At 39.1% G+C, this 13004-nt stretch overlaps 1 protein-coding gene across 5 annotated transcripts in view; it reads right to left on the reverse strand.

The window, feature by feature from the left end:
- Positions 1–13004, reverse strand: part of AP2B1 (adaptor related protein complex 2 subunit beta 1) — a 143185-nt gene that overhangs the window by 112156 nt on the left and 18025 nt on the right. For all 5 annotated transcript variants that reach the window (XM_033184146.1, XM_033184147.1, XM_033184149.1 and 2 more), the window contains exons 4-5: positions 12300–12435; positions 9470–9715 (exon numbers count right to left, since the gene is read on the reverse strand). In XM_033184146.1, the coding sequence (XP_033040037.1) occupies positions 9470–9715; positions 12300–12435 (382 nt within the window). The remainder of the gene's footprint in view (positions 1–9469; positions 9716–12299; positions 12436–13004) is intronic.

Genomic DNA, 13004 nt, shown 5'->3' on the forward strand with positions numbered 1-13004 from the left:
CAATATGCCTGCTACATTACAATCTAGAATATTCCATGTTTTCCCCATCTTCTTCCTTAGAATGAGAGGTAAACTACCTAGTGAGTCAACACATCTCATTATGAAAAGAAAGTTTGATTACATGGTAACAAGGTTTACAAAAAATAAAGTTCATTACTTAAGTGGTTTAAGATATGATTTAGCAAAATTCAAGTACTCTCAAAGCCAAAACACTACAAATAAATATCGATAAACAAACAAAAGGCATGCCCCTAACCATCACAGTTATTTGGACCATGGCCCCTAAAATTCATTAAAGCAAGCTGCAACCTGAACAAAATAAAACACTTATTATCACACCACTTATGATCTCCCCATTTCTAAGAGTAAAGTATTCTCCAGCCAAATTACAGCCTTGAGGTCATCTTAAAGAAAAGTGACAAATAAGCCTTGATCTACTGGTAAACTACCAAAACAACACACAACAGATCCAGTTTTCAGGAAGTTGCTGTTGAGAACTACTTTAAACGTACACCCTTGAATAATTACCCTGTAAAAGTAGTAAGTAGTACTATTAGCAGATTTAGCTTCATTTGTAGGTAAATTGCCCTCAGAGCTTTAAAAAATTTAATCTTTAAAATTCTTCATCCTAAAAGTTTTAATCTTAATCTTAAAACTTTAATCTTTTTTTTTTTTTTTTTTTCAGACGGAGTCTCTCTCTGCCGCCCAGGCTGGAGTGCGGTGGCCGGATCTCAGCTCACTGCAAGCTCCGCCTCCTGGGTTTACGCCATTCTCCTGCCTCAGCCTCCCGAGTAGCTGGGACTACAGGCGCCCGCCACGTCGCCCGGCTAGTTTTTTCGTATTTTTTAGTAGAGACGGGGTTTCACCGTGTTAGCCAGGATGGTCTCGATCTCCTGACCTCATGATCCGCCCGTCTTGGCCTCCCAAAGTGCTGGGATTACAGGTTTGAGCCACCGTGCCCGGCCTAAAACTTTAATCTTATAAAATTAAAAAGTAAATTTTGCCACTGAAATACTAACCCTTTTAAAATTATTAATATCTGGCACTACAATCGATGTACAATATAGAAAATGTGTTTCTGCTGGGCATGGTGGCACACGCCTGTAATCCCAGCACTTTGGGAGGCTGAGGCAGGTGGATCACTTGAGGTCAGGAATTCCAGACCAGCCTGGCTAACATGGTGAAACCCTGTCTCTACTAAAAATACAAAACTTAGCCAGGCATGATGGCATGTGCCTGTGCTCCCAGCTACTCAGGAGGCTGAAGTGGAAGAATTACTTGAGCCCAGGAGATGGAGGTTGCAGTGAGCCGAGATTGTGCCACTGCACTCTAGCCTGCACGACAGAGTGAGACTGTCTCTAAATTAAAAAAAAAAAAAAAAAAAAAAAAAAAAAAAGAATATGTGTTTGTTATTATTAGGGGTTTACTCCATATGAGGACCACTATTAAGTGCTTTGCAAGCCCTCTGTCCTTTAATGTTCACAACAATCCTATGATAGCAGTACTATTTGTAATCTCCACTTTGTAGATGAGGATACTAAAATTTAGAGACACCACATGGTTAAGAAATAGCAGAACCAGGATACAAACCCAAGTCTATTTGGTTCTAGAGCCTGAGTTTCAACCACTATGCTATGGTGACTGGATGAAAAATGCCATTTCATGGTTCTAAAGCACTTTTCTGTTTTTGAGCTACCTTCAAACAGATTTTGCTATATTAAAAAGGTGGGAGGAAACAGAGACCATCTGAGAGAGTCTAGTTTTAGTCAAGGTAGGAAGATGGAAAGAACCCAGAGAAGAGAATAAAGAAGTAGAGAAATTTGCTAATCTATGTTTTAAATAGGTAATCAAAAGGCTTACCTTTTCTGAGGGATGAAAGATGAGAGACACTGGGCCTTTTGTGAACTTAAAAAAAACACACATGAGCACATACACACACGTACACACACATAAAAGATATGGCTTATACAGAAAATACATAGTCCAGCTCTTCTTTTTTCAATGGCAGGTATAAAATTCCTCAATTTGTATACAGTAATATATCTTTCTGATGCTTTTTTGATGTCCTTTTTTTAATAATTGTCCCTATTTCAACAGTGTCCATAGTATGTTTAAAACATGTTGGTACAGAAAAAAATTGTAATAAAATTCAAAGTTCTGCATGCCCCCCCCAAAAAAATAAAATAAATAAAAAAAATAAAAAGGAAGTGACTTAATGCAATTTGGTATTCCCGACTGAATCCTGGACTAGCAAAAGGGCATTAGTGTTGAAATTGGTGAAATTCTACTTTGGTCAACAGTAACATCCAAAGGCTAATTTCCTAGTTTTGGCAAATGTACTATGGTTAAGTAAGATGTTAACATTAGTTAAAATTGACTGAAGGGTATATGAAAACTTTCTGTACTGTCTTTGTAACTTTTCTATAAATTTAAAATTGTTCCTCTAAAAAATGAGGTATTTTTTTAAAACCTAAGTTCGTAATAATATAAAACAATGAAATTATATTTTAAAAGTGAAAATACACAGAAAATGATTTCCACAAAGCACAGCATAAAAGGAAAACAAAAAGTGTTTGCTTTCTCTATAAGTAGAGACAGAAATACACTCAGACCAACTGGTGGGAAATTCAAGAGCTGGGAAGTTGGCTTCATATCAAAGCAGCCCCCAGTGATTCCACTTACCCAAAATTCAATCCTGCAGAAATTAACAGCAGCTCCTTTTTTAATATGAAATACAATGTGAGTCATTTGGGGAACTCAGATACAAACTGAATATATTACCTTCAATGTTACTCTTAACAAGTGCTCACCACATGCTGACATTCTCATACGTGCCTAAAATTCTACCAGCTCTAACTCCTTCATGGACATTTGATATGAAAAGTATTATACATTTTTAATTTCATTTATATATAATATTTTAATTTTATAACTGTTACTTATTAATATATATTTAAGGATAACAGCAATCCTATATTTTAAGTACTAAATTCAGTGAAGTCATTAGTTTTTCTATGCATTCTGGGCTTACCTTTAATAGACAGTTTAACATAGCCTACATGAATACCAAATATATTCTAACAAAAATCTTCCTTGAGCTTAGAAAGAGATCTAGACAGATGGCATTTTTCAATATCATCTTAGGTTGACAACAAACCACCACACAGGTAAACTTCCTAATGCCTAAATGAAGATTATAACAACCGGAAGGTGCATAATGTTAGGCCAATTCCTCAAGAATAGCTGCAGTTTATTAAGCATTTACCATATATCAGGGAAAGTGTAAAATTTTAAATACATTATTCTTTCATCTTCAAAATAATTCGCTAAAATAGGCATTATTACCTCAGTTTTACATATAAGACAACTGAAGCTCATTTTAAATAACTTGTTCAAAGCCACATTTCTAGTAAGCAGCCAAGCCAGGACTCAAAACAGCAGCCATTCTGGCTCTAAAGCCTCAGTGCTATTTCCATAATCCAGGGTTTCACAACCTTGGCATTACTGACATTTACTGCTGGATAATTCTTTGTTGTGGGGGGACTGTCCTGCACACTGAAGGATGTTGAAAACATCCCTGGACTCTACCCAATATATGCCAGTAGCACTCCTCCCATCAGGTTTGACAACCAAAAAAGTGTTACCAGACATCGCCAAATGTGCCCTGGAGAGTAGAATCACTCCTGGTTGAGAACCACCATCATAATCCTATGCTGTGTCTACGTGCTGGCTAGCACATAGTCAAAATACATACTACTTTCTGAGAAGAAAAATGTCATTCTTCATAAAATGGTTTTCAAGCAAAAGTTCAAATTAAAAGAAGCTGGAAGTTTAACTACAACTTTTGCTAAAGATTATACTTGGCCTGAATTGAGGCTATTCTGAGAGCATGCTGCTTGTGCAGAAGAACACTTAACAAATGAGATTTTTTATTTTATTTTTTTTTTACTAATTCAGCAGTTTGTACTTTTGCAGAGAGGACAGAACAAGGAAGCGTAGGTATTCTCGTGGGCAGCTCTGAAAGTGATAGAAGGTCTGGAAGATGAAGATCAAAGGGGCTAGGCAGTAAGCCAAAGGGACTTAGGAGGACTGAACTCAAAAAAACAAAAAGCAGGCCAGGCATGGTGGCTCATACCTATAATCCAAGTACTTTCAGAGGCAGAGGCAGGAGGACTGCTTTAAGCTAGGAAATTGAGACCAACCTGGGCAACAAAACAAGACCCATCTCTGTAAAAAATAAAATAAATTAGCTGGGCATGGTAGCATATGCCTGTAGTTCCAGTTGCTCGGGAAGATTGCTTGAGCCCAGGAGTCTGAGGCTGCACTGAGCTATGATCAAGCCATTGCACACCAGCCCGGGCGACAGAGTAAGACCGTGTCTCTCAAAAAATAAAATACAAATTTTTAAAATAAATAAAAACAAAAAGCAAAGCACATGTGGTGGGGCTGTCAAGAACATCTCTGGAGTTGCAAATTCTAACATACGTAAGTTAACTGAAGTTGGAACACCCCTAAATGCCTCTGAGAGCAAAAAAGAAAACCACAGTAAGGAAGGAAAATCCTAATGTTTGGGCAAAAAGCTAGAGAATACTATCATTCAAAAGTGCATATCTCACTAAAACAAGTCACATGCCAAAAAGATACACATTTTCTTGCAAATATATACTGATGACATTTGTAAAAAAATCACGAAAGCTATTTCCCTGTAGCTCTAAAATGTTTCCTTATTCTGGATGGAGGTTTGCCTTCAAAATAATGAACTAATAAAGTCCACGTCTGACGACAAGTTTAATTCTAATTCCCTCGGAACAGATAGTCTGTACAAATATTAAAGGAATCAGAACCTTTTAAATTAATATTGTAGCAATAATGTTAACCTCTGCCTAATATCTACTTCATAATTATAGTAGTAGCCACCACTTATGAGCTCCCATAAGCCAAACACTTTATAAGGCGCTTTTCATGCAAAAGCTCAATAAATAATCCAAACAACTCTCTAAGATAGTAACCTTCATCTTCCAGGAAAGGAAACAGACTTGGGTAAGTTAAACAACATGAACATAAAGCTAGGACTTAATAGAGTGAGTTTTTTTACTTCTAAATTCATCTTTTCTCTCTTAACTAGTATTTCATCAAAAGTTAGCTTCAACTAAACTATAAATGGTAAAACAACTGCAGGAAAGTAAGATGTATGTGATTCTCCCCAAAAGACAGGAAACAAAACTATAGTAAAGCTTTATTACCTGCAGCAAGGCACAGTGTCACTAGGAACCAGATTTGAGGTCAACATAACACCAAGAATTTTCAGCTCTCAATCAACATTAGAAGATTTCAAAGTCATTTCTGCAGATATTCTAGTGCTTTCAAATCTAGGATGCCCTTCTGAAGTGAGCTACAAGAAAACTACTAAGGCACAACCGCTTGGAAGCATTCATTCTTTTCTTTTCTAAGAGAATCTAATATGTGCTGGTGCAGTGCTGCCACCATGTGGAGCAGCCTCTGAAAAAGTGGAACAAAATCACTCCTCGAGAGCAGTAAAATAAGGACTCATATCCATCACTGGAATAAGAAGATTGAGATTTCTTTTTCTTTTTGTATCTTTCGTTTTTGTTTTTTTCTTGAGATTTCTATGATGAAGCAGTGTTCAGATAATTCAGTCTTTATGTATTCAAAAATGTAAACATTTTGAGAAAATGAAGCAGTTCTGTGTGTGTGTATGTGTGTGTGTGTGTGCATGGCACACATACACATTTAAATTCTTTTTCTTTTTATTTTTTTTGAGATGGAGTTTTGCTCTTGTCACCCAGGCTGGAGTGCAAAGGCGTGAGATCTCAGCTCACTGCAACCTCCGCTTCCTGGGTTCAAGCGCTATTCCTGCCTCAGCCTCCCAAGTAGCTGGGATTACAGGCATGCACCACCAGGCCCAGCTAATTTTGTATTTTTAGTAGAGATGGGGTTTTGCTATGTTGGTCAGGCTGGTCGTGAACTGCTGACCTCAGGTGATCCACCCATTGTGGCCTCCCAAACTGCTGGGATGACAGGCGTGAGCCACCACACCTGGCCTAAATTCTATGGTATACATTCATCCACAAAGGTAGTAACCAGCAATGGAGTTTGGGACTCAGAACTAGGTGGGGATCCTAGCTACATCACTACTAGCTGCATGACTTTAGGAAGAGTTCTTCAGTCTGAGTGCACATTTCTTGACCTGTAACATGGAAGAACCTCTGCTTCACAGGACAGATGTGATAACTAAGTGAAACATTATAAAGTAAAAGTATCTACCATTGTGCATGGCATAGAAGGCACTTAAATTTAAGTGTTCTAATGACAGTTATAATACTCTAAGGTAATAAGTAGGACATACAGTTGAGATGAGAAGTATAAATTCAAAATCAAAAATAGGTATGTATCTACGTGTGCTGGCTACCTCTTAAACCCAAGCTTTTCAGTTCTTCACTAAAACAAGAATGAAGAGCTCAAAAAATGATTTTAACATGGGTATGTGTAACAAGGCCAGGACAAGAGTAAGGCAAGTGAGGCACTCCAGGCACAAAATTTAAGGAGGCACTCTGTTCTCAGGCTTGTGAGGTACAGAGTTGGCACCTGAGAATGAGCATCTTCTTAAATTTTACACTCCAGGCACCTTTCTAGGCTAAGTCAAACAATATCAGAAAAGTTCTGCTACTGAGTTTTGACCAAACAGCAAAGAGTTTCTATTTAGAGAGCAGTTGGTCCAGTAATTCACTATCTAATGCTGACACCCTGCTCTAGGAAAATCTAGAGACAACAAAACATGAGGTATTCCTGAAACTGTTTCTCAAAAATCTACCAAGTAGCTTTGAACTTTCTCTAAAAGTCTCCTCAAAGATATTTATGAAAATCTCCCCAAGTCACGTTTTGATTTGTTGTAGTAAAAACAGGTTAAAAATTAAGAATATTATACAGTTTACTATAATATTATGATATATTAAATTCAAATAGAGACTTGCTCATGTGTTGCCTGCTTAAATTTTATATAGCTAGGGGATGGGGAAAGAAAATAAGTAAAACAAGATTGGCATGTATTGATGACTAGTGAATCTAGTGATGATAAATAAATTCATTTTTATTCATTTATTTGTCCTAATTTTGAATGTTTGAAGAGTCCCATAATAAAAAACACAAATACATAAATAGCATACATATGCCACTTGATCTTATGAACTAGACGAAAACTAGCTCTCTCCTCTGCAATGTAAACTTTGAATAAATCGGACAAACCAACCTTGTTTCAGAATCATTTTATTCCTCTCAGTTTATCTGGATAAAGATCTCTAAGTGTGCTACTTGAGCGTGCGCGCGCGCGCGCGCGCACACACACACACACACACACACACACACACACATGACTTTACTGCTAAACATCCCTTAGGCCTTATCCCTGACCATCTAACTGTGCAGGTTCTGCATTAAAAAATTTACATTAGCCTAGAGATGCTGCCTCAAACTGGAGTTGCCTGTAAGTTAGAACTCATTTTCCCTTTGAGCCATTCCATATTCTTAGCACCACCATTTGGTAAGTTTCCACGGGGTACATGATATTCTGCCCACCTGGCTGATTGTTGCAGCACAAACACTTTTCATCTCATCTGTCCTCAGGTAGAGAATTATCGATAGTTGCTCAGAATAACAGTGAATCAAAAGCAATGCCAAAATCACAAGGTGCCAGCTAAACATTCTGTAAAGTAGATACTACTAACTTTAGAAAATATTTATTATTTTATATTTTTGAGACAGGCTTTGTCACTCAGGCTATAATGCAGTGGTGCAATCACAGCTCACTACAGCCTTAAACTCCTGGGCTCAAGGGATTCTCCCACCTCGGCCTCCCAAGTAGCTGGAATTACAGGCATGCACCACCATATCCAAAGGATTTTTTTTTTTTTTTTGAGACGGAGTCTCGCTCTGTCACCCAGGCTGGAGTGTAGTGGTGTGATCCTTGCTCACTGCAAGCTCCACCTCCCGGGTTCATGCCATTCTCCTGTCTCAAACTCTGGAGGAGCTGGAACTACAAGTGCCCGCCACCACGCCCGGCTAATTTATTGTATTTTTAGTAGAGACGGGGTTTCACCATGTTAGCCAAGATGGTCTTGATCTCCTGACCTTGTGATCCACCCACCTTGGGCTCCCAAAGTGCTGAGATTACAGGCGTAAGCCTCTGCGCCCAGCCCCAACAAATTTTTTAAAGAATTTTTTGTAGAGACAGGGCCTTGCTTTGTTGCCCAGGCTGGTCTCAAACTCTTGGCTTCAAGTGATCCTTCTGCCTCAGCCTCCCAAAGATTGTGCCACTGCACTCCAGCCTGGGCAACAGGGCAAGACTCCGTCTCAAAAAAAAAAAAAAATTAGCTGAATGTGGTGGCATGTGCCTGCAGTCCTAGCTACTCAGGAGGCTGAAGTGGAAGGAGTACTTGAACCCAGGGGTTCAAAGTCACAGTGAGCTATGACTGCACCAGTGCACTCCAGCTTGGCCACAGAGCAAGATCCTGTCTGTAAAAAATAAATAAATAGATAAGCAATTTTAAAAAGGGAATATTCAAAGGCTATCCACTGATTCACTCTTAGTGTTATGCACCTTTCAGTAAACACTGCATTAGACCAAAAAGGTAGTACTTTAAAGAAAGTGGCTATTTTCCTCCATCTTCTTTGCAACAATATTTAATGACCCATCAAATATATTCAATTAGTACCCAATTCAAATGAGCTTTAGTTACTACTGGAGTCAAACATATCACTTGGGACTTGATCTCCTTCATTATACAAGCAAAGTTTAAAATGTCAATAAGGAAAAGAAAAGATTAAAAAACTTTAAGGTGTTAAGCTACATTCTGGCTGCTAAACATTAAGAACATAATCAAGTTGGCTAAAAATAATCTTGTCCTGAGGCTGAGGCAGGAGAATGGCATGAACCCGGGAGGCGGAGCTTGCAGTGAGCCGAGATCGCGCCACTGTACTCTAGCCTGAGTGACAGAGTGAGACCCTGTCTCAAACAATAATAATAATAATAATCTTGTACTAGAAATTCCCCTATAGAGAAATGCATCATAATAGTAAGGTAACAAAGATCGTTTTCATTCAGTTTCTAGCCCAAACCACCAGAAAATGTCACAAATATTGATCTGAAGAAAATAATCTTAAATATACATAAAGTTAAGGCCAAAACTCCTAAAGAAAATGATGAAAGTTTATGGGCAAATATGAGCATAGGTACAACACAAAGATTTGCTTTAAGGTCCCTGCATTTTAGTACTTAGTTCTCACCTCAAAAACACCTAGGATATGAAATATACAATCAGTGAGACACACAAAGTCATGTTTCCCATAGCTACCCCATAACCCAGTATTCCAAAGACAAGGTTCATATTAAACACACTTTAACAAGGGACTCATTTTAAATATTGCTCTCTTTATAAAAGCAGAAGCTTATTACCATTGGGTTTGAATCTGCTATGAGATCCCGTAGAGAATCCAGAAATCCCTGATCTTCCACCATTTGGGCATTGATATCATGGAGTTTTGCCACGCAGACTGCTGCTGTTTTCCGAACATAGGGATCCTCATCCTTCAAGCACTTGCGGAGTGGCTCACAGAGATACTCTGTAATTTTGTCTACCCGGATGCACCCCATGGTTCTGACTGCCAAGGCTCGAATCAAAGGATTAGGATCTTCACAGTCCTGCAGAAAACAATCACCAACAACTGTAAGTACACATGGTGGCTAAAAGTAAACAGTCCAGTTTACATAAGCTGCAAAAGAATTACCTCATTAATTTAAGCTTCCACATACATTCTACACGAGCTCCAATCTTCCATGCTATTCCTTTCCTAAGTACAAATCTTAGCTGCCCTATTTAAGAGTTTAGGTGAGGAAGTCATTTAACTGTTTTAAATACAAAATGAGAAACAGCTCAGTAGGATTCATTCCAGTGCCAGGCAGAGGCTTAGGGAATTGGTACCATCCCACAGTCATTAGGATCTGCCCTAAAAACAGGAAAAGCTTTTGGGCTTGTATTCCGGCACAGAAAAAAAAAAAAAAAAAAAGAGAAACTGGAAAGACCGTGCCCTACTCCACAGTGAGTTCCTAAGCATCAAATAGAGAGAAAAGTGAGCTAGATTTCTGGGGCCTGCAGCCAAGAAAACAAAGGGGAGCAGAGGAGCCGGTCTGGGCTTGAAATAAGTACCTGGAGTTATGCAGCAGAGAGGGCCCTCTGAGTTCTTGACTAACATACATTCTCTTTTACTAGCAAGTGCTTCCAAATATAGTAAATAGAATATGGAGAAAGAACACTCTTTTAAACTGCCCTACATCAAAAAATGTCTTTAAGCCCATATAAATCCATGCACAACTCTAACTTCCAAAAAATGTAAACTAAATTATTCCCAAAGATATATTGCACCTATGAACCACCAATCACAGAGAACAAACTGTTATGTTCTAACTCTATAACGTAGCTAAACACAGGAAAAGAACAAAAAGTCCATGAGAAAGAAGAAGGCATATTGCATATTTTTCAAAACATTTTAAATAGAAGCTAATTTTAGAAATGCTGATTTTTTTAAATGTACACTAAGTTCCAAACAGAGAAAACACAACTATTAAAAAAAAATTAGGCTGGGGACAGTGGCTCACGCCTGTAATCCCAGCACTTTGAGAGGCCAAGGCGGGTGGATCACCTGAGGTCAGGAGTTCAAGACCAGCCTGGCCAATACGGTGAAACCCCATCTCTACTAAAAATACAAAATTAGCCAGGTGTGGTGGCGCATGCCTGTAATCCCAGCTACTTGGGAGGATGAGGCAGGAGAAACACTTGAGCCTGGGAGGCAGAGGTTGCGGTGAGCTGAGATCATGCCATTGCACTCCAGCCTGGGCAACAAGAATGAAATTCCGTCACAAAAAAAATAAAATAAAATAAAAATTAATGAGAATGATCCCATTATTACTTTCTTTAAATCTATGATAGGGCTGAGACAGGTGGATCACGAGGTCAGGAGATCGAGACCATCCTGGCTAACATGGTGAAACCCCGTCTCTACTAAAAAAAATACAAAAAACTAGCCGGGCGAGGTGGCGGGCACCTGTAGTCCCAGCTACTCGGGAGGCTGAGGCAGGAGAATGGCGTAAACCCGGGAGGCGGAGCTTGCAGTGAGCTGAGATCCAGCCACTGCACTCCAGACTGGGCGACAGAGTGAGACTCCGTCTCAAAAAAAAAAAAAAAAAAAAAAAAAAAACTCTATGATAGGAAAGATTTTATTGGATATTCACTAATAAGAAAATGCTTTGTCCATTTTTAAAGACATGATGATATTGTGTTATGTTTAAATAGAAGATCTTATCTTGACAAATATAAGGACAAAACTATTTAATATATGATGCTTAGGATTTGCTTTAAAATTATCCAGCAGGAGAGAGGGTTGGAGGTCAGAAAATATGTATGAGGATTATAAACAAGAGTGGTTATGTGTCGGTAACTGTTAAAACTGCAAGATGAACATTTAGGAATTTATTATACTAGTCCTTTTTCTTGAATATGTTTAAAATTTTCCATTAAAAAAATTAATCAGGCCAGGAGTGGTGGCTCGTGTCTGTAACCCCCGCACTTTGCGAGGCCGAGGTGGGTGGATCACTTGAAGTTAAGAGTTCGAGATTAGTCTGACCAACATGGTAAAACCCTGTCTCTACTAAAAATACAAAAATAAGCTGAGCATGGTGACGGTCACCTGTAATCCCAGCTACTTGGGAGACTGAGGCAGGAGAATCACTTGAACCTGGGAGGCAGAGGCTGCAGCGAGCCAACATCGTGCCACTGCACTCCAGCCTCGGTGACAGAGTGAGACTCTGTATTAAAAAAAAAAAAAAAAAATCAAATGGTGTAAGACCTATCAAATGAAACAAAAGTAGAAACTCCTGCAGTCTCCACTACTGCTGACTCATAAGCATAATTTCTACAAAGATAAAATAGGTAAAGCCGCCAGTTACTGATACTACAATGATATGCCCAATCTTTGTCAACCTCAGAAGGTAAAACAGTGAGGTTTCACCAGGTTTTCTTCTACCCATCTGTCAAGGATACAACAAGTCCCACTAACAGAAAGCTCAGCACATGGTTTGAATTTCCCTGGATGACACACACTGGTATATAGAATGCTTAAAACATGAACATTCCTAGTCATTGCCAACACTTCCCTACACTCCTTACTTGTGAACAAAGGTTACTTATTTGCAATTCAGACTCTGTTCTTGAGGCCTTGGGAAAAGTTACCTTCACAAAGCTGTTCACGGCCATGATGGCCATGTCCGGCTGACTCTTGGCATAGTTCATCAAGTAGAGATACACAAGCTTCTTTAGTTCCAGATTGTCAGTCTGCATACAGTTCACTACGTCTGGAAAGAGAGAACTGAGAAGAGAGGGTAAAAGAGAAAAGGAAAGTAAGCAGGTGTTGGTGCCAAGCTGTTGGACAGAATATGAATAGCCTTAACTAACAGTGATCTGATGCCAAGAACAAATGTCTCTACAGCGGTAACTGTCACAGAAATGAATTATTAAAGAAACTGGCTGGGCGCGGGGGCTTACACTTATAATCTCAGCACTTTGGGAGGCCAAGGCAGGCGGATCACCTGAGGTTGGGAGTTTGAGACCAGCCTGACCAACATGGAGAAACCCCGTCTCTACTAAAAATACAAAAAATTAGCTAGGCATGATGCTGCATGCCTGTAATCCCAGCTACTCAGGAAGCTGAAACAGGAGAATCGCTTGAACCTGGGAGGCAGAGGTTGTGGTGAGCTGAGATGGCGCCATTGCACTCCAGCCTGGGCAACAAGAGCGAGACTCCTGTATCTCAATCAATCAATCAATCAATAAATACATAAATGGAAAAGAAAAGAAAAGAAACTATAGGCCAGGCATGGTGGCTCATGTCTGTAATCTCAGCACTTTGGGAGGCTGTAAGGATCACTTGAGACCAGG

The sequence above is a fragment of the Trachypithecus francoisi genome, unplaced genomic scaffold, assembly GCF_009764315.1.
Source record: "Trachypithecus francoisi isolate TF-2019V2 unplaced genomic scaffold, Tfra_2.0 Lachesis_group20, whole genome shotgun sequence".
Classification (NCBI taxonomy): Eukaryota; Metazoa; Chordata; class Mammalia; order Primates; family Cercopithecidae; genus Trachypithecus; species Trachypithecus francoisi.